Source organism: Aulonocara sp. 'chitande type north' Nkhata Bay, linkage group LG5 (assembly GCF_057382095.1).
Source record: "Aulonocara sp. 'chitande type north' Nkhata Bay isolate Kocher_YH1m ecotype deep benthic linkage group LG5, A_spYH_male_GT1.1, whole genome shotgun sequence".
NCBI classification, from domain to species: Eukaryota; Metazoa; Chordata; class Actinopteri; order Cichliformes; family Cichlidae; genus Aulonocara; species Aulonocara sp. 'chitande type north' Nkhata Bay.
This window is the reverse complement of record NC_141348.1, coordinates 32,693,167-32,717,005: the sequence shown is the minus strand read 5'-3', so window position 1 is coordinate 32,717,005 and position 23,839 is coordinate 32,693,167. Positions and strand designations below refer to the sequence as shown.

General features: G+C 40.8%; 1 protein-coding gene across 11 annotated transcripts in view; it reads left to right on the top strand.

Moving 5' to 3' along the window:
- Nucleotides 1-23,839, top strand: part of ptprt (protein tyrosine phosphatase receptor type T) — a 311,416-nt gene that overhangs the window by 252,009 nt on the left and 35,568 nt on the right. For all 11 annotated transcript variants that reach the window (XM_086293067.1, XM_086293065.1, XM_086293066.1 and 8 more), the window contains 3 exons: nt 7,949-8,041; nt 8,522-8,631; nt 12,232-12,319. In XM_086293067.1, coding sequence (XP_086149193.1) covers nt 7,949-8,041; nt 8,522-8,631; nt 12,232-12,319 — 291 coding nt within the window. The remainder of the gene's footprint in view (nt 1-7,948; nt 8,042-8,521; nt 8,632-12,231; nt 12,320-23,839) is intronic.

Genomic DNA, 23,839 nt, shown 5'->3' with positions numbered 1-23,839 from the left:
CTTTCAAAGTAAAACAGGAAACACATAACAGTCACGCCAAAAACAACACACTGACAACACCGAAACGTAACAAGGGGCACATGTAAACTACATAACAACAGTGCTAACCCCTCTGTCATCAGAATCAGAAAGGGTTTTATTGCCAAATGTTGAGCAGGTTTACAACATTAGGAAATTGCTGTGGTGCGTAGTGCAAACATACTGTCATAAACGCTTAAATGGATATAAAAATAAAAATAAGAAGAAGAATTAAAAGTGCTAAGTAGATAGATATATACATGAGTGCAGGTGGTGATCAATGCCAAACATGGTTTGAAAACTGCTATTCACAAACGCTGTCCATCTAATCTGACTGAGCTGGAGCTGTTTTGCAAAGAAGAATGGGCAAAAATTTCAGTCTCTAGATGTGCAAAGCTGGTAGAGACAGACCCTAAAAGACTGGCAGCTGTAATTGCAGCAAAAGGTGGTTCTACAAAGTATTGACTCAGAGGGCTGAATAATTACGCACATCCCACTTTTCAGTTATTTATTTGTAAAAAATGTTTGGAATCATGTATGATTTTCGTTCCACTTCTCACGTCTACACCACTTTGTGTTAGTCTTTCACGTGGAATTCCAATAAAATTGATTCATGTTTGTGGCTTTAATGTGACAAAATGTGGAAAAGTTCAAGTGAGCCGAATACTTTTGCAAGCCACTGTATGTGTACCCTCTTCCCTTCAAGGCCAATTTTACTATACATCGTTTGTTGACTGGCAGACATATTAGGGCTCAAGGGATCTCTTTATTTCTTTTCATTTTCCACTCTTTCATCCGCTGATTGCTGTCTGCATTTCTATCATTTTTTTTGCTTTCCATTTCATCCCTCCTCCCCTGGACAGCTCAGTTGCACTTGTATTTTCCATCTTTTATGTTAACGGCTTACTGTTCTTCTGCCGGCTATAATGTGTTTCAAATATCTGAGCAATTTTTCATCCATACCGAAGAGAATTTCACTTGCCAGGATGTGCAGCAGTGAAATAGAGTTGAACTTGACCTTGTGCTTCATTGAAAGAAATAAAGAGGAAGAGAACTAAAGAGATAAACTTACCAGCCACAGCTTTCTTGCTTTTTTAAAATGCTCGCTGCTAAGATTTCTGTCTCCAAACTGCATGAGAGTGTTTCCAGCTCTTGAACTTTAGTGCTGTAATGTTTGCAGAATGTGTTATTTGCATTTTAAGAACCTGTGCATTTACAAAGACATGCCTGATATAACAGATGTTTCTTCATGCTAGGATGTGTAGCTAGAAGAAAACGATTGAATCATGGTAGGCATATTTAAAATGAAATGCTGTATTTAATGAATGTAAAATGAGTTGCATCATTACGTTGTAACGCGGAACAGTGGACTACGATAGGGATAGAATAAAGCAAGAATGGCATGTCTGCTACTTATTTCCAACTACAAATGTCCAAGTAGAAAATAATGGTTATATTTTATAGTGTGTATTGTTTAGCATAATTTCAATTTCCGTTTGAATAATAGTTTGCCTACTCTAATTACAGTGACTGTGCCTGTGTTGGCCGATGCATGCCCAGTGAATAAAAGCAGAATTAGATTTTTTATTTCTCTGTAAATACAGATATTCGGTTGCTGCTAATAAAGCCACTTCTTTCATATTACTTGGAAAAAAATATTGTGGATGACAGTCATTTTTGTGAGGCCAAACCACGGGCATACAAAAAATCCTAACTGACTGTGAGATATAATTTAAAGCAATCTAAATTTATAATATGCAGTATATAATGAACATAGTGGTGGTCATGCCTGTGATATTTAATTGCACATACTGTAACAAAAAGGCCAAGCTTTTAATCCTGGAAGACTACAGAGCTAAATGGGAACATTTTGCCTTTGAAAAAGGGTATACAATATAGATTTAAAGGCAGAAAGATGGGCACACTAGTTTTGAAGATGGAGTTAAGTGCTAACACAGTGATACTTTGACTCGAAGTCATCCATAACTGAGTCTTAATAAAGTCACAGGGTGGGAGGAGGGAACTTTATATAGCACACTGCCAAGCATGAAGGACTGCATTAACATACACACTCACCGACAGCATAAACGGCCTTCACACACACGCATTCACACACACCTCACTCAAATCAATCCCTCTCTCTCACACTGTCAACACACACTAGCTGTGCACACCCAGCTCCGTCCTTATATCTGTCTGTCACACACATACAACCTTGTGCCTGTGGGGTCAATAAATCTCCCCATTAGCATTGAGATGTCTTCATCATAGTCAGTGTTGTGGAGCTACTGCTATGACTCTATTTCATGCCTGGCTTAATGCATATTTGACCTTGGTGAGTTTAACATGTACGCACACGTGCATGCGCCTACAGACGCGCACGCATGCACACACACACACACACACATGCAAAACAGCGAGTACTGAAAGGTACATACACATCCATTTACAGTATATAAAATTAAAATTATTTTGTCCTGAGCACGCATACCCAAATACGACCTTGTGAAAGACCTGCCCAGCAGCTTCAGTCTTCATTATTTAGTTTCTGGAAAACCTTAAAACTATTATTAAATTTAAAGTGAAACATTAACATGCACATAGTTATTTCAAGAAAACATATTCAAAACATGGCCATAAAAAACACAACGGAACACAGCCGACAAATCATTAAGTGCAAAAGATTCGTAAGGTGGGACTGAAGACAGCTATGAAGAGGGGAAAGGCAGTTGGTATAGATGACATACCTGTGGAGGCACAGAGATGTCTAGGAAAGAAGGCAGTGACTGTTTTGCCTGTCTGAAATAGAGATGTGGTGTTTTATTTGATAGTGTTGATAGAAAAATACAGAGAAAGTCAGATGGAGTTGCACTGTGTCTTTGAGGATCTAGAGAAAGTATATGATAGGGAAGAGAGGAACTGTGAGGAAGTGAGCAATGGCAGAGTATGTGAGGGTCGTGCAGGACACGTATGAGGACAGCAAGACAGTGGTGAGGTGTGTGGTTGGAGTAACAGATAGGTGTAAGGTGGGGGTGGGATAACATGGCTCTGCTCTGAGTCCCTTCTTGTTTGCTACGGTGATGGACAAGTTGACAGATGAGGTCAGGAAAGAGTCTTCATGGACTTTGATGTTTGCAGATGACACTGTGGTCTGTAATTAGAGTAGGGCACAGGTGGAAAAGGGTGGAGGTATGCACCTACGAAGAGGAATGAAATAGGGCTGGGCAAAACAATTATTTTCCTAATTGATGAATCTAGCGAATAATTTTTCAGTCCAATTCTATTTTGATTTGATTATCGATTATCTCCCCATTATTTGACTTGTATAGCAATTTCACATTTACTAACTTATGTATCTCAATGAAAAACACAAATTTCTTCATTTGAATACCTTTTAATAAAAACATTGCAAAATAAAGTTGTAGTAGTAGTACAATCTTATATTAGAGATAGCATTTAACAAGAAATGAAATATGCAAACATATATAAAATTAGAAAAATTAAAAGCATCCATCCATCTTCATCCGCTTTATCCGAGGCCAGGTCGCGGGGGCAGCAGCCTAAGCAAAGAGGCCCAGACTTCCCTCTCCCCAGCCACCTCCTCCAGCTTATCCGGGGGAATACCAAGGCATTCCCAGGCCAGCCGAGAGATATAATCTCTCCAGCGCGAACCAAGCTCTTGCAACGGTTGTATAGGGATCGAATGGCCCGTAGCAATGGGCCAGACACCCCATACTCCCGCAACACCTCCCAGAGGACACCCCGAGGGACACGGTCGAATGCCTTCTCCAAGTCCACAAAACACATGTAGACTGGTTGGGCAAACTCCCATGCACCCTCAAGTATCCTCGAGAGGATAAAGAGCTGGTCCAGTGTTCCGCGACCAGGACGAAAACCGCATTGTTCCTCCTGTATCCGAGGTTTGACTAGCGGATGAACTCTTCTTTCCAGCACCCTGGCATAGACTTTCCCAGGGAGGCTGAGGAGTGTGATCCCCCTGTAGTTGGAACAAACCCTCCGGTCCCCCTTCTTAAAGATGGGGACCACCACCCCGGTCTGCCAGTCCACAGGTACTGCCCCTGATCTCCACGCAACATTGCAGAGGCGTGTCAACCAGGACAGCCCTACAACGTCCAGAGCCTTCAGGAACTCGGGGCGGACCTCATCAACACCAGGGGCTCTGCCACCAAGGAGTTGTTTAACTGCCTCAGTGACCTCGTCCCCGGAAATTGGCGGGTCATTCCCCTCATCCCCAGACTCTGCTTCCTCCTCGGAAGACGTGTCAGTGGGATTAAGGATGTCCTCGAAGTATTCCTTCCACCGCCTGACAATTTTCTCAGTCGACGTCAGCAGCGCTCTGCCAGCACTATACAATGTGCAGGTAGAGCACCGCTTTCCCCTCCTGAGACGCCTGACGGTTTGCCAGAATCTCTTCGAGGCAGTCCGAAAGTCTTTTTCCATGGCCTCTCCAAACTCCTCCCACACCCGAGTTTTTGCTTCAGCCACTGCCCGAGCCGCATTCCGCTTGGCCTGTCGATACCTGTCGGCTGCCCCCGGAGTCCCACAGGCTAACCAAGCCCGATAGGACTCCTTCTTCAGCCTGGTGGCTCCCTTCACCTCTGGTGTCCACCATTTGGTTCGGGGATTACCACCACGGCAGGCACCAACCACCTTGCGGCCGCAGCTCAATGCAGCAGCTTCGGCAATGGAGTGGCTGAACATGGTCCATTCGGACTCAATGTCCCCAGTCTCCCTCGGAATGCTGTTGAAGCTCTGCCGGAGGTGTGCGTTGAAGATCTCTCGGACTGGGGCCTCTGCTAGACGTTCCCAGCACACCCTCACTACGCGTTTAGGTGCACCAGGTCTGTCCAGCGTCCTCCCCCGCCACCTGATCCAACTCACCACCAGGTGGTGATCAGTTGACAGCTCAGCCCCTCACTTTACCCGAGTGTCCAGAACATATGGTCGCAGGTCTGGTGATACGATTACAAAATCGATCATCGACCTACGGCCTAGAGTGTCCTGGTGCCACGTGCACTTATGGACACTTTTATGTTCGAACAGGGTGTTCGTTATGGCCAAATTGTGATTAGCACAGAAGTCCAATAACAAAGCACCGCTCGGGTTCAGATCAGGGAGGCCGTTCCTCCCAATCACGCCCTCCAGGTCTCGCTGTCGTTACCCACGTGAGCATTGAAGTCTCCCAGCAGGACAACAGAGTCTCCACCTTCCACCTTCCTGCACCCCCCCCCCCCCCCCCCCCCCCCCCACCAGGGACTCTAAGAAGGCTCCGAACTGCCACTCGGCGCATAAGCGCAGATGACAGTCAGGACCCATTCCCCGACCCTAGGGCGCAGGGAACAAACCCTCTCGTCCACCGGGAAAAACCCCAACGTACCGGCAGCAAGCCGAGGAGATATTAGAATATCCACCCCAGCCCGCCGCCTCTCACCAGGGGCAACTCCAGACTGAGACAGAGTCCAGCCCCTCTCCAGGAGACTGGTTCCAGAGCCCGAGCCATGCATAGAGGTGAGCCCGACTATTTCTAGCCGGTACCTCTCAACCTCACGCACTAACTCAGGCTCCTTCCCCACCAGAGAGGTGACATTCCATGTCCCTATTGCCAGTCCGCCAGGGCCTCCGCTCCTGGCCGCCACCCGGCACACAATGCACCCAACCCCTATGGCGCCTCCTGCGGGTGGTGGGCCTGCGGGAGGATGGGCCCATGTCTCCTGTTCGGGCTGTGCTCCTCTTCGGGCTGTGCCCGGCCGGGCCCCATGGACTAAGGCCCGGCCACCAGACGCTCGCCCTCGGGTACCCTCCCCGGGCCTGGCTCCAGGGCGGGGCCCCGGTAACCCTATCCCGGACAGGGTAAACTGTTCCCTCGATATTCTTTTCATAAGGGTCTTCTGAATCGCTCTTTGTCTGGTCCCTCACCCAGGACCAATTTGCCATGGGAGACCCTACCAGGGGGCAAAAGTCCCCAGACAACATAGCCCCTGGGATCCCTGGGACACACAAACCCCTCCACCACGATAAGGTAGCGATTCAAGGAGGAGCAAAACATTTAAAATAATTAGCAGCAATGGTGTCTTTAAACAAACAAAATGTAACATTCACTTTGCTTTCTGAAAAAAAGTGCTCTTCATTCACAAACAAAATCCATTTTGTTGCAGTTTTTCACGTTTGTTTTGTGTTGCCGCTACTCGCTGCCGCCATGTCTGTTTTGAAAGTGACGACGCATCGACGCACATTTTTTTACGTCGACGTATTTTACGTGTCGACGTAATCGATTACATTGACGCGTCGTCCCAGCCCTAGAATGAAAGTCAATAGAAGGAAAGAGCAAGAAAGAATATATGTGTGTGAATGGGAAAGAGACGAGTGGAAATGTGCACATGCAAAAAATAAAGTCAAGGCAAATGAGTGTCAATACTTGGGGTCAACCGTCCAAAGCAACTGACAAGAGAGGTGAAGAAGGTTGCTAGGCAGGATGGAGTAGGTAGAGAGGTTATTTGGGGTTATTTTGGGGTTGAGAGTGAAAGTGAAGTTTTACAAGATGGTAGAGAGACACGTAATCATTTATGGTTTTGGGACAGTGGCACTAATAGAGTTGAAAACTTAGTATATCAGACCGAGATGGGTTGTACATGTGCAGAGAAGGGAAAGTGGATATAATGAACAAAAATGTTGCATATGGAGCTGCCAGGTAGGACAAGAAGAGCAAGGCTTCAAAGCAGGCTGCTGGTTGTAGAGGATATGCAGAGGGCTGGTGTGACAGAGAGGATGGTAGGGATAGGATGATGGAGGAAGATGAGCTGCTGTGTTGACCCCTAAAGGGAGCAGCCAGAAAAAGAAGAGTCATGCCGTTTCACATTACAACCCACAAAAGTGAGACAGAACAGTTGAGACTGAAAGTATCGGCATATAAGCCATGTTACCCCATCACTCAACAAAATGTTTATTTATTAAAGCTATGGTGAGAAGATATCACAGCTCAGATAATCTGACACAGACGTCACACAACAAATTCAGTTTCTTTCTTCTCTTTTTTTCATACTGTCCTTTACTCCTCTCACTATTGCTTTTTACTCAGTATACATGCAACCCCAATTCCAAAAAATCAGGACAGTGGGAAACATAAATCGAGATGTGTTGTTACCATCAAATTTACAATGAGCAAGTACTTTTCACGAAATAGTAAAATGCCACAGTTGAAACATCTGATACGTTTTGTGTATTTATGAAATTTGCTGATTTTTACGTTCTGTTTTTATTCAACCATCCAAACGTTTCCTGAGTTGGGTTTGCAGATAGTCTTCTCTCTTTGCTCCCTCTTTTGGTGTCTTTCTGTTTTGTCCATTTGTAAATTTTCCCTTAGAGAAAATATCACGTTTTACTTGGTTGGCTGAGGTGCAAAAGGTGACTTGTACAGCTCTAAAAAGAGGAAGTAACTGCTGAAAACAAATAAAGGTTCTATTAAGTAGTCACACCGGAGCATTCTGCTTGTTTATTCTAGTGAAAAATGAATACAACAGCTATGTTTTAGGTTCCCACATCCTTGCAGATGTATTATGCCCAACCTGAAAATATAAATTGTTTGTTTTTTTGTTCGAGTCACAGCTCAGTCCCCTGAACTCTCATTTATCCCTCCACCTGTGCTCACTATTAGACACCACACATTCATCCAATGAATTCTGTCATTACCCCTAATGAGAACAGATGTTTAATTTAAGTGTCCTAGCATTCTGTTCACCAATTAGGGATAAGTTACTTAACACCTTTACTTCATAACATGTCACTTAAAGGAGGAATGATTGTTTTTTTAAGTGTCTACATATGGTACAGGGCAGAATGTCTGTACTTGGTGTAAATGTTGCTAATATCTCTGCCCGTCTCACTTCCATCTATGGCTCTCTCTCTCTAACAGATAGTAGCCAGCCTTCCCTTTCCCAGCCCTCTTTGACCCTGCAGAGTTTTCCCTATGGAGGATGCGAGTCGGTGGAGATCTCCTACCAGAGTGGTATGTGGACTGTTTTAAATAGTCCCTCAGTTAGGTGGTCCCTTTCTTTGTTTGGAGGTATAACATTGACATATCAGGTAAATACAGAAAAAAAATGTTTTCACAGCCACCTACATATTTGACAATTTGTAAAACGTACTATATATCTCAGATTTGAAAAAGAAAAAAGGAGGAAAAAACATTGCAGTCATGTAGTCGTCTAGGAGTTAAAGAGTTCTGTGTGTTCTGTTTAGTTTTTTTGAGTAAGTTTTTGTTCATTGAGCAAATTTAGGGTAATTTAGAGAATGGATCGGAATTTCTCAGAATCAGAATGAATGAACTTCATAAAGAGGGAAATGCAATTTGGTAGAACAAGTTTCAGGATCCTTGCATTAATGCATTCATCCACCCACCCACTCACCTTCCCACGTACTTGTTATTCATCTTTGTGTTTATGCACTCATTTTTCTCTCTCTCTGTAAAACGTTTCTGTTCCTGCAGGTCAGTTCCAAGCAGGCCAGTTTCAACCAGCTATTCGAGTAGCAGACCTCCTCCAACACATCACCCAGATGAAATGTGGCCAAGGCTATGGTTTTAAGGAGGAATATGAGGTGAACACACATACGCACAGGAACTTACTGAGAGTGACAGTAATGCTTCTAGTAGTAATAATGTCAAAGGTCATAGCTATAGCTTAGCAGTAGCAGTTTAGCAGTAAATTGGAAATATGAGTGGCCTCATTTGCAAAAGTAGTCTGAAATGTTCTCTCACTGTTGTTGCTGCCAAGTTGTGTGACAACTGTGTGTTGGTCTTTTTTTGTTCCTGAATAAGAGTGTGAGATTGAATTTAGTTTAATGCAAAGGCAAGTTATCAATTATTAACTCTTCATCTCATCAATATTTGAAAATTGAACAAGCAGACGCTGTAGTAAACTTTTTTCTTTGCATTTGCTGCTGCTTTTCTTTTTAATTAGTTTTTTCTGTTTTTTTTACTTAGCGAAAACCAATGCCTAATCTTTTCTCTTACATTTTCAGCAAGTTTTTCTTTAGTTTTCTTTTACTCAAACTATCAGTCTTTCCTTTATTGCTCTGCTTTGAAATACCATCCATGCTTTAATTTTTAGCATTTTCTTTCACTTCTGTTCCTCACTTTTTGCCATCAATTCTCTTTTAATGACATTCTGTTGTGCGGTCTCTTCATACACAAGTGGAGCATTATCTGTCTGTCTCTGCCGACTGTTTGTTTAGAGCACAGTTTATCACATATAGACATTTTCATAATCATTCTTTGTCACTGGCGCTCTGCCATACCCTCATTTTACTCCCAAATCCAGATTCTCAGATTTCATTCATTTATTCCACTACCAATCTATTCTTCCTTACTGTCTTTATTTTATTTTCCCTTCATTTGCCTCATCTCTGTCACTAGAAATAAATCTTTGAAAAGGCATGAGAGAGACTCTATTTTTCCTCTATCTCCTTCAACCTCCCACTCTCATAAGAATGAATATTTTCTATTACTGACTCTGCTTGCGTGTTGAAAATTGTCCCTCCGTGATACTGTACGTTATATTTTCATTTGCTTCCTGTCATTTTGGTTTAAACCCACTGATACGTTTCAGGGGAGAGCAAATGTGATTTATTGTTGAATGTGTGTATGCCTCTGTGTGTGTGCATTAGAGCGAGAGAGAGGGAGAGAGAGAAAAAGAGCTGATAGCTACCAGGTCTATCTATTTAATCTCAGAGATTAAAAGGAGACACTAGACAGCATAGAGGGCCCCACCTCTAACTTTTTCAGTCATTTCATCAGATTTTGAGGTAGTTTTAAAAGCCAATGTACCATTTAATGTATGTTTCATGTTATTTAAATGTCACAACAACTTTAGTCCTGTCAATCCTATGGTTAATCAAAACTTATATATAAGTAACGTCAACACCCTCTTCTATCATTCCCTGTCCTTTCACCCGCAACCGTATAGTGTCTATAGCAAATTGAGTTTTCTAGAGGAAGCTACTAAACCCAGACAATTTCTCTCCAGCTGTCTCCAGTATTTTGGGTGTGCGTGTGTTTGTGTGTGTGTCCGTGTACGCGTGTGTCTTCATCTGTCACCGCAACCCATATGGAGCTTTCCTGTCCTTGTCTCTGCATGCGGTGTGACCTCCATTGTTGAAACCCATTAACCCCACTAACACCAACAGAAGCCACACTGTCAACATTTAGCTCCTCACTGGGATTACACCTTTTACTTCTAAAGTAATATTCCACATTGTTTGACACCTCATAGGGTGGACGAGTTAAGTAGCCATTATATCATTACCCTTCATGTGATGCAGTCCAAAAATATATAGTGCCCCTATTTCGGTGGAGAGTTTTTGGATGATGCAGATCAAAAGTGTAAATAATTAATTCCACCGTAATTATATTGTAAATGGAATATTTTATTTAATTGAACTCTTACTGCAGAAAAACCTAAAGCACCCACTCAGCAGTGCAAAGAGACTGTGTGTGTGGTCCACCCACTCAGTGATTTTATACAAAATGCTAATAATCCCAATCAGCAATATAATTCAAATAAGAAGAGTCTGATTAAAGCTGTGTTATGTTTTCAGGTCAAGAAAATACAGCCAACCCACACCTCATGCAAATGTTCTCTCTCTCTTACACAGGCACACACGCACAATCTCACTCTCTTGCTCTCACATGGTATCACACATGGAGCTTCTAACTAACATTAGGACGACACAATTTTCTGTCTTTTTGGTAAATAAACATGAACTATGCAACAGTGGAAAGTCCTACTTACAGTCCACACACACACGCATTCTCACACGCATGCACAGACACACATATTGGACTCAGACGCATATGCCACTTGAAACAATCCATTTTCTGCTTGACTGAGCAACAAGTTTAGGTGTTTGTCTTTCTGTCACAATGTGTTTGTATTGTCTAGTTTGTGTGTGTGTGTGTGTGTGTGTGTGTATGTGCATGTCTGTGTATATAGGTCATAACGCTGTTCAAAAGTGAATGCTGTTGTCTGTTCTTAAGCTGTTAATGGACTAAAAAAGGACTGTCCTCTTGTCCCTGTAGTGAGAATGTGTGTTTGTGTGCCCATATGAATGAGCAGTACTAAAATAGTTCAGTGTCCATATGGCAGCCTTTGGGAGTTGGGGTTTGGTTGCTTAATGCAAACTTGAGAGTGATCTTATACATGTGCACGCACAGACACAGGCACACACACACACATTTTCAATAAATCATAGTACACATTCACACATACAAATATTTCAACGAATCTGTGCATAGACAAATGAGTAATGAGAATGCACAAATGCAATGACAAGCACACCCACACACACATACACATTTTGTCCTTGCCATGTTTGTAAGGTTTGTCACATAGGCCAGTATCACAGCAGGGAGTAAGAACAATCTGTCTTCTCTCCTCCAGCAAAGGGCTGAAAGGATAATGTCTTTCAGACCAAAGCAGCAGAACAATGAACTCAAAGTTTTTGTCTTTTTCAGCTTTTCTTCTATTTACCTGTGCATTTTGATTTCAAATATTTAAAAAAAAAATCCAAAAACAAATAAAAAAAACATCTTCCCTCTTCTGTAAAGTTGAAGCTTGCTGGTAGTTGCCTTTTTTAATTCAGTGTAGGAATTTAAGCAGATTACCCCTGCCAGTAAAGCTGGAATGAGGTTATGTTTTCAATCCTGTCTGTTGGTCTGTTGATTAGATATCTCATATTTAGCTGAAATTTGGCAGAACAGTTACCTGGCTAAAGTAGTGATCCAGTTGGGATGGATAAATCTGGTATTATGCCATTAGAAAATATCTAACCAGAAGTTCTGTGGAAAGTCTAACTTTTTACATCCAGGTTGACAAATAATAATCACTGCCTTTATCCTTTTTTTCTGTGAGAGTGTAGTTATGTTTAAGCCACGGACTGTTGATTGTCTTTTCATTCATATTCATATTCATTTTACTGTTTCAACTTCTGCCAGCCCATGTGTCAGTATACAAGCTCTAGGCATCAGACCATATGTGCTTGCATATTTCTGTGTGTTCATACTCGAATATGAAACTATTTGTGTGTGTGTGTGTGTGTGTGTGTGTGTGTGTGTGTGTGTGTGTATGTGTGTGTGTGTGTGTGTGTGTCTGTCTGTCTGTCTGTCTGTCTGCACATGCATGTGGACATGTGTATGTTTAGGCCCTGGCAGAGGGACAGACAGCACCCTGGGAAACAGCCAAGAAGGATGAGAACCGCAACAAGAATCGCTATGGCAACATCATCGCTTGTGAGTACTGCAATGACAGGAATGAATACTCCTGCAGTACTTTTTGCTGAATGTGGCTGTGTTACGCATTTAGTAAAGTTTGAACTGTAATCTGGCCTTGTGAGGTTTAGTGTGGTTTATTTTAGTCTTTATTTGATACTGCTTATTTTAATTTATTTATTTTAGCCATTTTTACCTTGGTGTTTGTTTTGACTGACTAATTTGGTTTGAATATTGGCTTAAATATGTAACCGTCTCTTCAGTTGGATTTTTCTACAGTACAAATATGTTTCTCCGTTAACTGTCCAGCCTGAAGCTTCACATTAGTTTGGTGTGCTGTGTTTCATTTGTAACCACAGGATTTCATTTATGAACCATTTGGTAAAATACAAATATCAAGCATTCAACCTTGCGGCTCCACCTCACACACCTTGCTCACACTCATACACGTGTCCTCCAGTGCATTTCAGAGCAGATCTCTGCTACTTGCGCACTTGTAAAGTGTATAATAATAATAATAATAATAATAATAATAATAATAATAATAATGATCATAATAAATTCTGCATGATGGCATTTTGGTTTCGGTTTGTTTAATAAGCAAGCATATGTATTGCTTTGTTTTTTTGCATTCCATCAATTTTTCTCTCTGCTTGCCCACCAGAACCCTCTCTGTGGTATAAGAGCACCTGATTTATAAATTAAGCCCTGAGTAATAATATGAATTCTATGAAATCAGATAAAAAAAAAGTACACACTGCTGTACACACAGCACCACAGTGACTTGTGACAGAGAGTTTTACAATACCAATTACAATACCAGTAAATATAAATACATGGTGATGAAGGAGACTATTGTTAATATTTATATTTCCCAGAACTTCATAAGTCATATTTTCAGGGGTAACTTGCAGAGGAGCCAGATTTCTATGGGCCTCCTGTAGTTCCCACTTTGGGAAGTGGTCTCCTGTGATTGCTTTTGGATTGGCTCATATGCACGCATTAAACAAAAATAGAAACAAAACATCTGAACAAATAGTTGTCTCTGTGAAACTAATTGCATTGAGTGTGCTTGATGTATTAAAGCATTGCCACAAAATTCTCTTCCCTCTATGGCTGCTGTGAGGTTCTGTTTGTAGCTGAAATGCATCATCATCAAAACTGTTTGAATAACATCAATAGCAAGTTTTCATTATATTTAAAATTATTAGGAAGACAAACAGGTACAAAAATATGCTGCAGCATGAAGGAGGACACCCTCCTTTAGCTGCAGAACTCAAGTCCATATTTATGGGGCTCCATATGCCCTTAAAGTGTCCTTTACCTTTTTTGAAATTCAATTCAGTTTTATTTTCATTGTGCCAACTCACAACAACAGTCATCTCACGGAGCTTTATATTGTAAAGACGCTACAATAATATAAAGAAACCTCAACAATCAGACAATCAGACCTATGAACAAGTATTCCTCACTCCACCAAACTTTGGGTATGTCATCGATGGAATGGATGACATACCCATGGATGATAATGGATGGAATTATCTGGTGACTTGGTTTTGAACTGGGCTTTGAAAGATGTCCACTTGGGTCAACACACTGACCAGACCACTTTTAAGAAATGCTACTTATGATACGCTACTGCAATTATACTGAAACATTGATCTCTGACAGCAGAACCATTTAAATTAATGGGGGAATGAAGACAAAAACAAAAAACTCAAGACTGCATGTTAATATAGGACTTCAACTTTATTTATTTATTTATTTTTTTCAGCATCTGCTTCGCCAAAAAAAAAAAAGACTTGGAAAAAAAAGATGGTTTTTTTGTGTAAACCAATATCAGATTTATCAGTCACATACTTAGTTTCTCTGGTCAGGCAGAACAATCTTCTTGGATTCTTAGCATGTCTTTTTTAAACTCAACATTTATGATAGCTTTTTTATTTTTTATTATATTTTTTTGGTCACCTTTGTCAGTGTCTGGATGCGACATAGCTTGATTATAAATGAAAGCGCTTGCTAGCCTTGCAACATTTATGCCTTTCTAACACTATTAAGATCAATCTCTTGGAAGAAGGCAGTGTTGCACTGGCACTTTCACCATTTTAAAATATATGATATTGTAAGCATGTCCCTTATTTTACTTGTGTCATTTTGTTTTGTTCAGAATTTCCAAATAACACAACATGAAACCATTGCAAGTGCTGCTATCTTGTTATCATTGCAATAATAAAGCGAAAGGATAATAAACTCACTATTGGTGCTTTTCTTTTGTTGGATGCTCTTGCTCATGTATGCTAAATTATTGGGGAAAGGCTTATAATCTTTAAAAGAAAAAAAATTAATTTAGAATTTTGATTTTAAGTTTATGCAGAAAGAAAACCATCTTTTGGCATACCGCCAGCCCCCCCCCCCCCTTTTTTTTTTTTTCTTTAATAACACAATATCAAAGTCGACTAAAACTCATATCCCCGTCTTTGGTAAGTCTGATACACATGTAAAAAATAACTCTGAATTTGCAGAGGGATTTATTTCAATCCTTGATGATCAAAGCCACCAGCCCCTATTTTATTCAGAGAGAAGGGTTTTTTTTCTTAACATTTATTTTGGAGCGTAGACAGAGTGCTGTAATGATATTCAGATTGGGGACCATACGATATGTAACGTAAATGTGATTGTGTTTGGTCATTAGAGTTAGCATGTGAATGTGTGTGCATGAATGATGTTTGTCTGATTGGATGTTCTGTAGAGGAGTGTTTGTGTGCTTGCTGGTTAAATTGTACATTGCAACCTCAGACCTCTATTAGGTTTGAACAAGAGAAGCATATTGTTTGGCTAAAGTTTTAATAAGCTCCTTATGGGTGTGTATCTACATGTTTTAGCATGTGTGGCTTTGCCTTACCCACATGGCCAGTATGATCCAGAAGATTATTTTTGAAAATCTAAGTGTGTGTGTGTGTGTGTGTGTGTGTGTGTGTGTGTGTGTGTGTGTTGGCCACTCAGATCAGTGTGCACGTACATATCTCATTACAGGGGTTTAGATGTCAAGGCAAAGACACTGTTGTAACCTGAAGGCTTTAAAATGAAACACTGTGCTGAAATGAAATAGCCTGTCAAGGACTTGATAGCCAACAGGAATTATGATAAATTTGCTATTAGTATAAATCCTTTAATTACAAGGACCTAGTAATGGAAACTGTCCATCTTGCTTTCTGTGATTATACAAAGGCTCATTTTCTTGGGAAAATGTTTCAAAAGGCCGTAGGGGAAATGACTTTTTTCTGTATCTTTATGAGAACAAGGAATGTGTTGAGAGACAGAATAACTGGCTAACGATCAAACTTTAAAAACGAGTAAAAGGTTCTTCCATCATTTTAAACTTTGACTTGCCTTCTGAAACCAATTATTTGCATTTTGCTTTGAAGCTCACAAGTTTAACAAAGTTCATAAACACATATAGTTCTGCTTGTTGGACTTTGATTAAATTTGAATCCATTCAAGCTTAAACATAGTTTATATTACACATGATGCTGAGACCACAAGACAGCTTTTTAGCACAGTTGTGCAGCGCTGCATCCCATTCACCACTCCAAACTCAATCAGCAATCAGTTTTCAGTGAAGCCCTATAAGTGGCAGCAGGAAGGGGTTTATGTTAAGACTCACCAAATTAGGAGTTCAAGTGACATCTATGTTTATCAGTTAACATCTGATCTCATTGTCTCAGAGGTCGTTTCGGTGTCATCACGGTGACAGCATCTCTAACCCAAACAAATGCCCATTGAACCTTCACAGATCACTGTGAATGGAGCCTAAGTTTGTGGTCTGGCTTTGTGAGATTTAAGCCAACATTCTAGTTCTAAGCTTTTAAATCTCTTCTGAGGCAGCTGTGATAATTGTTCCATCCTTGTGAGGACGTTTCCTTATGTGTGACTTCTCAGCAGCACTCTCTCTCCTTTCCACATACACACACTAATGCGTACTTTTACCACCTCTTTTTTCCTCTCTCGTTCTCTCTCTGGAACAGTTTGGAAAGGGCTGATTCGAGTTGAAGTGTTAACACACTCTTCCTCCGGCCATCTGCCAACGCAAACGGTTGATGCCATGTTTGAAATCCCTTCAGCACACTAAATAAATGTTAATCTACCAGCCTCCTGTCCTCCTATCTACTCAACACTTTCCCTCCTCTCCCCACTTGTTCTCATAACTTCCTTTCCTCAACACTCAGTTTTTGCAATTCCTTTTTCTCTCTTCCCAATCCCTTTTCATCTGTCTTCTACAATCTCATTTTTCCTTTCTTCCCTTTTCTCACCAATCAACCTCTTTTCACCTCCTTGTTCTTCATTTTACTTTTTCTTTACTCCTTTCCCTCCGTCTATCACCTCCCACTGCACTTTTCTCGACATGTCGTCTCCTTTCACCTCACCCTTTCTCCCTTTTTTGGAAATTTTAACCATATTTTTATCTCCAATTTAAATTCACTTCCCCTTTTCTCTCCCTTCTCTCTTCAATCCAGTCATGTTTTTCTCATTTCATCTTTTTTCACCTTTCCTTTCTTCCTCTCTTTTTCCGTGATTCTATCCAATCTGTTCACCCTCTCTGATCAACATTGACAGTTTATGGGTTGAGGCAAGGCGCAGTAGTGTTTCCTCATTATAGGCATCTGTCTGCTTCTATTTCCTCCTCCCTCCTTTGCATCCTTCTCCTCCGCTTTGCTTCTTTTTCCTTTCTTTTCCCTCTTAGCTCTCAGTTCTACCCATATGGTCATTCATAATTCAACAGAGGCCTTTCTTTAAACTAAAATGCATATGTGCAAAAAGGAGTTGTGTGTACTAGTGCATTATGCAGTGCAGCCTTGCACAGCTTCATTAACAGACCTTAAAATAAAGAGTTATATTTTTTTAAGCTTTTTGTAACTTTCAGACAAACCTTTAGAGGCTATTTGATGATCAGAATGTGGTTTTAGGGTTAAGGTTAGTTTACAGTTAGGATTAGGCATTTAGCTGTGATAGTGGAGCTTATGGTAAGAGTCTAAGGAATGCATAATATCATTGAGCATCCTTCCTTTGTTTTGAGGTCTTTGTGTTCTCTAAGAGAAAAAAAAGGAAAGCAGGAGGTGATGCATTCTCAAGTCTGTTGTACGGCAAAGGCCATGATAGATTTCCTTTTGACTGCTATTATTAGTCTTCATGCACACTCCTGCATCATATTTGGAGTGTTTATTTCTCCTCTGTATGGCATTTTGCCAGGCAGTTTGTGCTTGTGTATTCCCTGGATTACATTTAAAGGTAATTTTAGTACATTTTAATGAATTGATTTTGCTACAAATGTTACTGTTTATAAATCTTGGTCTGTCTAGCTTTTCACACTGCTTCATAATTTAAAATTAATCTCACTGCCTGACAAAAAAAAATAAATAGTGTTGTACATTAAACTGATTAGTTAAGTTAGACAGTCCCAGGAGGGAAATGTATTGGTGTTTCCACAAGAGTTGAGTTCGAGCATTAGAAATGCCACCATTGCTATAAACTCAGAGAAATATAGAGTCAGGTATCTGTGGATTCAGTTTATATTTTGCAAGACAGCCTCTCAGTATTTTACCTGACTGCTGAGAAAATGTATTTTCTCACCAACTGCATCGAATCAATAACGAAGTCAGAAGTCAGTGTGGTGTTTCTTTAATATATTTCAGAAACCATCTGTTTAACCTACACATCAATGATCATTGATTTGCTTATTGATTTCTTCATATTGCTTTTTGCATCACTGGGAATTCTGTATTATAAACCTCAAAAACGAAAACCAGTTTGACGCAAAAAACAAAACTGAATAAAACAAAAACCTGTTGCTGTAATAAGTCATTTAACTTTATAGAGAGTTTACTCAGTGTGTAATACTGAGTAAGAACTCTCTAACAGTTTGTAATATACAAATATAGACGTACACACACATCTATACTCTCTTTGTTCAGCTCCTTCTGCACTTCGTTTTCCCCAAGAGGATTGCTGAAAATAAAACATTTTTTAGGTAACTCATTAGTGATATGTGTTCTGTTGGAAGCAGATTTATGTGTTGTATCTGTCTCATTTTTTTTGTACCAGGAAACTTTATTTTCCCAGTTCTTTCTCTTCTCAACTACATTCATGTTTTTTTCCTGAATCTCATTATTTCCATTTTATGTTTATTGTGAAAAAGACAAAAAGGCACAGTTTAGCTCCTTAACTTTGAAAACTGACTCAAGTTACATCTAAAAGCTTTGTGACTCTGTTTCCTCACTGTAGACAAAATGCTTAAAAATTTTAAATTGCCAAAGTGAGAATGTGCCACTCCATAGTCTGTCATTTTCTTTTCTTGCTTTTCCTTTTATCTTCCTTCATCCGACTTCCTTTTTCTATTTTTTTCCCCACATTTTGGTCTTTTTTTCCCCCTCTTCCTGTCTTCTCTTTCTTTCTGAAATGTAACTGACTCTCCCCTCTGTCGCTAACTACTTGTCTAAACTTAATCTATTCGTGTTGCATCAGTCATTCTATCCTACCTCAGCCTTTCTCACATTTTCTTTCATTTCGTTTAACCTAACCTCACTACTTCTTGTTCTTGTCTTTTGAATCTCTTTCTGACTCCTTCTGTTCACTAATGTATTGTCCGTAAGGTGAATAAGAATCATTTCACAGGCTGGTAGTCTTTTCCAAGACACTGTTACTATGCACAGACACAGGTTTTACACCTCCAAGCATCACTGGCATAATCAGGATCCCCTCCTGCATCATGTTGCTTCTCATTACAGCAGAGGTGACGTAAGTGTGTGTGTGTATGAAAGGGAAAATGAATGCAAGAGAAGATAAGGGCATTGTGTGTACGGGGTTCTGCGCGGAGAAAAAAAACAAAGTGAACAGGCAAAGAAGGTTTTAAAAACAAGCACAACTGTGTATGTGTGTGAGAGAGAGTGACTGTGTGCGTGTTAGTTTTATATGCAGCTGTACACAGTGTTTCTCCCCTCTTCCTATCCTCTCTGGCTCAGATTCGCAACACGTCTGTTGAGCTGCTCTGAACTCAGAACGCCAACAACTCCTCTGAAGTGTTTGACCAAAGAACCACAGCAAATATTAGCATCCTCCAAGCTGTCACAAATACTCACACACACACACAGTTATACAAATAAACACACGCTCTGAACAAATGAGAGAGAGTCCCACACCTGCAGTCTATACACACGCACACGCATGCACGCACACATATATATTACTCAGGTTTGTACAGATCACAGCAGTCTGGTTTGTGCTTGATTGCTTGTAGCAGTGCAGTACTGCTGCAGTATTATTCCACCCACAGACGTACAGTAAGATTTGTGTTTTTCAGAAACTCTTTCTTTTCTCACGATGAGCATTCTTATTTCAAAAGTAACCTGTGATGTTTTTAAAAAAGTCATATTTAGAAACAGATGTTAGAATATATGATGGAATAGACCTAAACAACTTTAAATAAATTCACTAATAATAACAATAATGGATTGCATTTATATAGCGCTTTTCGGGGCCCTCAAAGCGCTTTACAATTCCACTATTCATTCACTCTCACATTCACACACTGGTGGAGGCAGCTACAGTTGTAGCCACAGCTGCCCTGGGGCAGACTGACAGAAGCGAGGCTGCCATATCGCGCCATCGGCCCCTCTGGCCAACACCAGTAGGCGGCAGGTGAAGTGTCTTGCCCAAGGACACAACGACCGAGACTGTCCGAGCCGGGGCTCGAACGGCAACCTTCCGGTTACAAGACGAACTGTCAACTCTTTGAGCCACGAGTGCGGTCCTTTACAAAGTTCTTTACAGTAGCCAGTGTTAACCACTGGTGTTAATGTGCTACTTAAAACCAGCTTCAGCTTATCCCAGAGCTACCAAAGAATGAAATGGTTTGCAACTCCCACCAGGAGGGATGCGCACAAATAACGTTAATAATTAGTCTGATTTTTAATGCCAGCGGCAGTATTATTGACACTGTTGAAGATGATTGCTATTAATCATTGTTCCTCTTCAGACACAGTGGGGGGTAAGAATGACATGGTAATCACAAAACATGTAGAAATGTGATGCCGATTTTTAATGATTGCTGTTTATCCCCCAAAATCATCAGGTAGTGGAAAGAGATGCTGAAGTAATGGTTTCACCAATGATTGTATTTTTAATTAGAAGGTGGAGGATTATGAGTGATTATATTTCATCATTCCAAAACGTCAGGGGGTTGGCAGTTTGATACTCGTTGATAGCTAACAACGATGAGCTGTGATCATTGACAGTGTGTGATAATTGATTGTTGATGAATGAATCAGATTTAATGAGATGTGCTGCTGTCTAGACAGCCATACAAGTGCATCTCACAAAATTGTTAAACTTGGTAAACTTTCATATTTTCTATATTTACTACTTGTAAAGTGAAATATTTCAAACCTTTATTGTTGATCGTTTATGGTGTATAGAAAATCATAAAAACAGTTCCACAAATAATCAAATATTTCATTTCAGGTTTTAGTAAATTTGCTAAGCAAAAATTGTAAATACCATTTATCTCTTGGTTTCCTTCAGCACACATAACCATAATCATGGGGAAGACTGCTGACTTGACAGCTGTTCAGATGATGATCATTGGCACCCTCCACAGAGGGTCATTGTTTAAATGGGTGGCGTGAGTGTTGTATCAAAGCATATTAAACTGGAATGAACTGGAACTGGAATGGAAAAGTGTGGCAGGAAAAACTGTACAAGCATCAGGGATGATCACTGCCTTGAGAGGTTTATAGGAAAAGTTGTTTTTTTTAAAGAACTTGAGAGAATCAAACAAGGATTGGACAGAGGCTGGTGTCAGTGCATCAAGAGCCACGATACACTGATGTCTTCAGGGATTAATCTACAACTGCTGCATTCCTAATATCAAGTCACACCTGAACCAGAGACTACATCAGAAGTGTCTTTCCTGGGCAAAGGAGAAAATGAAATATTCAGTTGTCCAAAGTCCTCTTTTCAGATTAAGGTAAAATTTGCATTTCTTTTTTTCTTTTGAAATCAATGTCCTAGAGTTTGGAGCATGAGTGGAGTGGCATAGAATCCAAGGTGTTTGAAATCTACTGTGAGGTTACAGTTTTAAATTTTGTGCTGATTTGGGGTGCCATGTCATGTGCTGGTGTTGGTGGCAGTTGGTCCACCTGCTTTTATTAAGCCCAAAATCAGTGGAGCCATCTACCAGGCATGTTTCAATCTGCTGACAAGCCTTATGTAGCTGTTGATTAGTGCCAAAGCTACTACCAGAAGAGGAAGGAACAACATTGGGTGAAAAGGGGTGATTCAGGGAGGAGTTGAGACAGGCTGTGGGTGGTAGGGAAGAGTTAGTTACCAGATGACTGGGAAAGTACAGCTGTACTGCTGAGTAAAAGTTTGGTTATCATCTGGCCAGAGGGAAGAGGAGAAGAGACTTGGTGTTGGAATGAGGCCATATAGGAAAGTATTCAAAAGAACATGTTAGAAAAGAAAACGCGGGATAGTCGGGGAGATTAAAAAAGTAGTCTGAGTAAATGGAAACTAGGCTTTCAGCAAAGAGAGAGGTCACAAAGGAAAAGACTTACAGTGTTTTGTAAGGCTAGATATCAAGGAAGGAGAAACAGACTTGTAAAGTTGGCAAGGCAGAGAGATGTGCACTAGATAAGAGTGATTAAGGACAGAAATGGAAATGTGCTAACAAGTGAAGGGAGCATGCTGAGAAGATGGAGTACTTTGAGCATCTGATGAATGAAGAAAATATGAGAGGACAGATGGAGGAAAGTTAGTGATTCAGGGAGTGCGGTGCATTAGTAGGGAGAACGTGAGAGAAGTTGAGAAAAGAATGAAGACTGGAACGGTGGTTGATCCAGATGACATTGCTGTGGAGGTATAGAGATGTCTAGGGGGGGGACTGCATTTGGCTTTTTGACCAGATTGTTTAACACAATCTCTTACTCGAGAGAGGATGCCTGAGGAATGGAAAAAAAGTGTACTGGTGGCAATTTTCAAGAACAAGGCTCATGTGCCGAGCTGCAGTAACTATGGTGGGATGTAGTTGATTAGCCATACCATGAAGCTATGAGAAAGAGTTGTAGGTAGGTAGAGGTGACAGTTAGTGAGCAGCAGTACGCCTTGAGAAAGTGAGAAAGCACTACAGGTATCGATCGGAATGACAGATGGGTTAAGGTGTGAATGGGATTACATTAGGGACCAGCTCTGATCAGATCCCCCTGTTGTTTGCCATGATGATGGGCAAGGTGACAGATGAGGTCAGGCTGGAGTCTCTGTGGATGACAATATTTGCAGATGACACTGTAATCTATAACAAGAGTAAGGAGCAGGTGGAAGTCTGAAGAAGATGGAGGTATGCATTGGAGAGAAGAGGAATGAAAGTATAAGCAACACGGAATAAATGGGTGGGAATGAGAAGGAGAAAGGTGGAAATGCAAGGAGCAGAGGTAGTGAAGGTGAGTTTAAATTAGGTCAATTGTCCAAAGGGATGAACAGTACACAAAGAGAGGTGATGAAAAGAGCCAGGGGTGGTGGAGTGGGTGGAAATGAGTGTCAGGGGTGATTTGTTATGGAAAGATAGCAATGAGAGTAAAAGGGAAGGTTTAGAAGATGGTAGTGAGACCTGATGGACGGCTTGGAGATGGTGCCACTTACAAAAAAGATGGTAGGCTGAGCTTGAGATGGAAAAGTTGCAGAAGTTAAGATTTTCATTGGGAGTGACCAGGATGAACAGGATCATTGGCACCATTCAGTTTCAGTGGTTTCAAGATGATGTTTGAGAGACTTGTTTGCGTATATGCAGAGGAGAGAGCGTGAATATACTGGACATAGAGCTATGCCAGGCATGAGGAAAAGAGGGCGACCGCAGAGAAGATTCATGCATGTAGTGAAGGAAGACTTGCAAAAGAGTCTGTCTGTGTTTGTGTGTATACACATCCAGCATGCATTGCAGAAAACATGACTCTCAGGGAGCAGTTTAAAGCTGATTTTCCTTCCTCCATCGTTCTCTCCTCTATCTTTTTTGCACCTGACAGCCTTCAAACAGCTGGAAACAGCATCTCAAGGCTTGTGTTTGTGTGTATTTGTGTAAGTCGACAGCATTCTGTGTTGTTTGACACATCAGCTGCAGGGAGCTCTGGTCTTAATAGGCTATTACACACTATAATACCCCCCAACACACTCACACACTTTTCCATCCATGCTGAGGTACACACATGCATAAGTTGCTGACAGTGGAACAAATACATAATTTAAGCACAAAAAAGCCTATTGAAATTTGCTTTTCAAAATGCTCATGCACAAACCTGTCAGGATACATCCCAAAATAATTTACCAGAACATAGAACATTTAAGGAAGAAAGGGGAGACGGATGTTCACACACTTAGAAGCTGCTCAGTCTCTCTCTAACCCATATACACACTTACACTCAATCACACATGCTATTAAATTCCCTAATGCCTTGAGCCGGTCTGACAGCGGAGTGTATTCCGTGAGTGAGTTGAGCT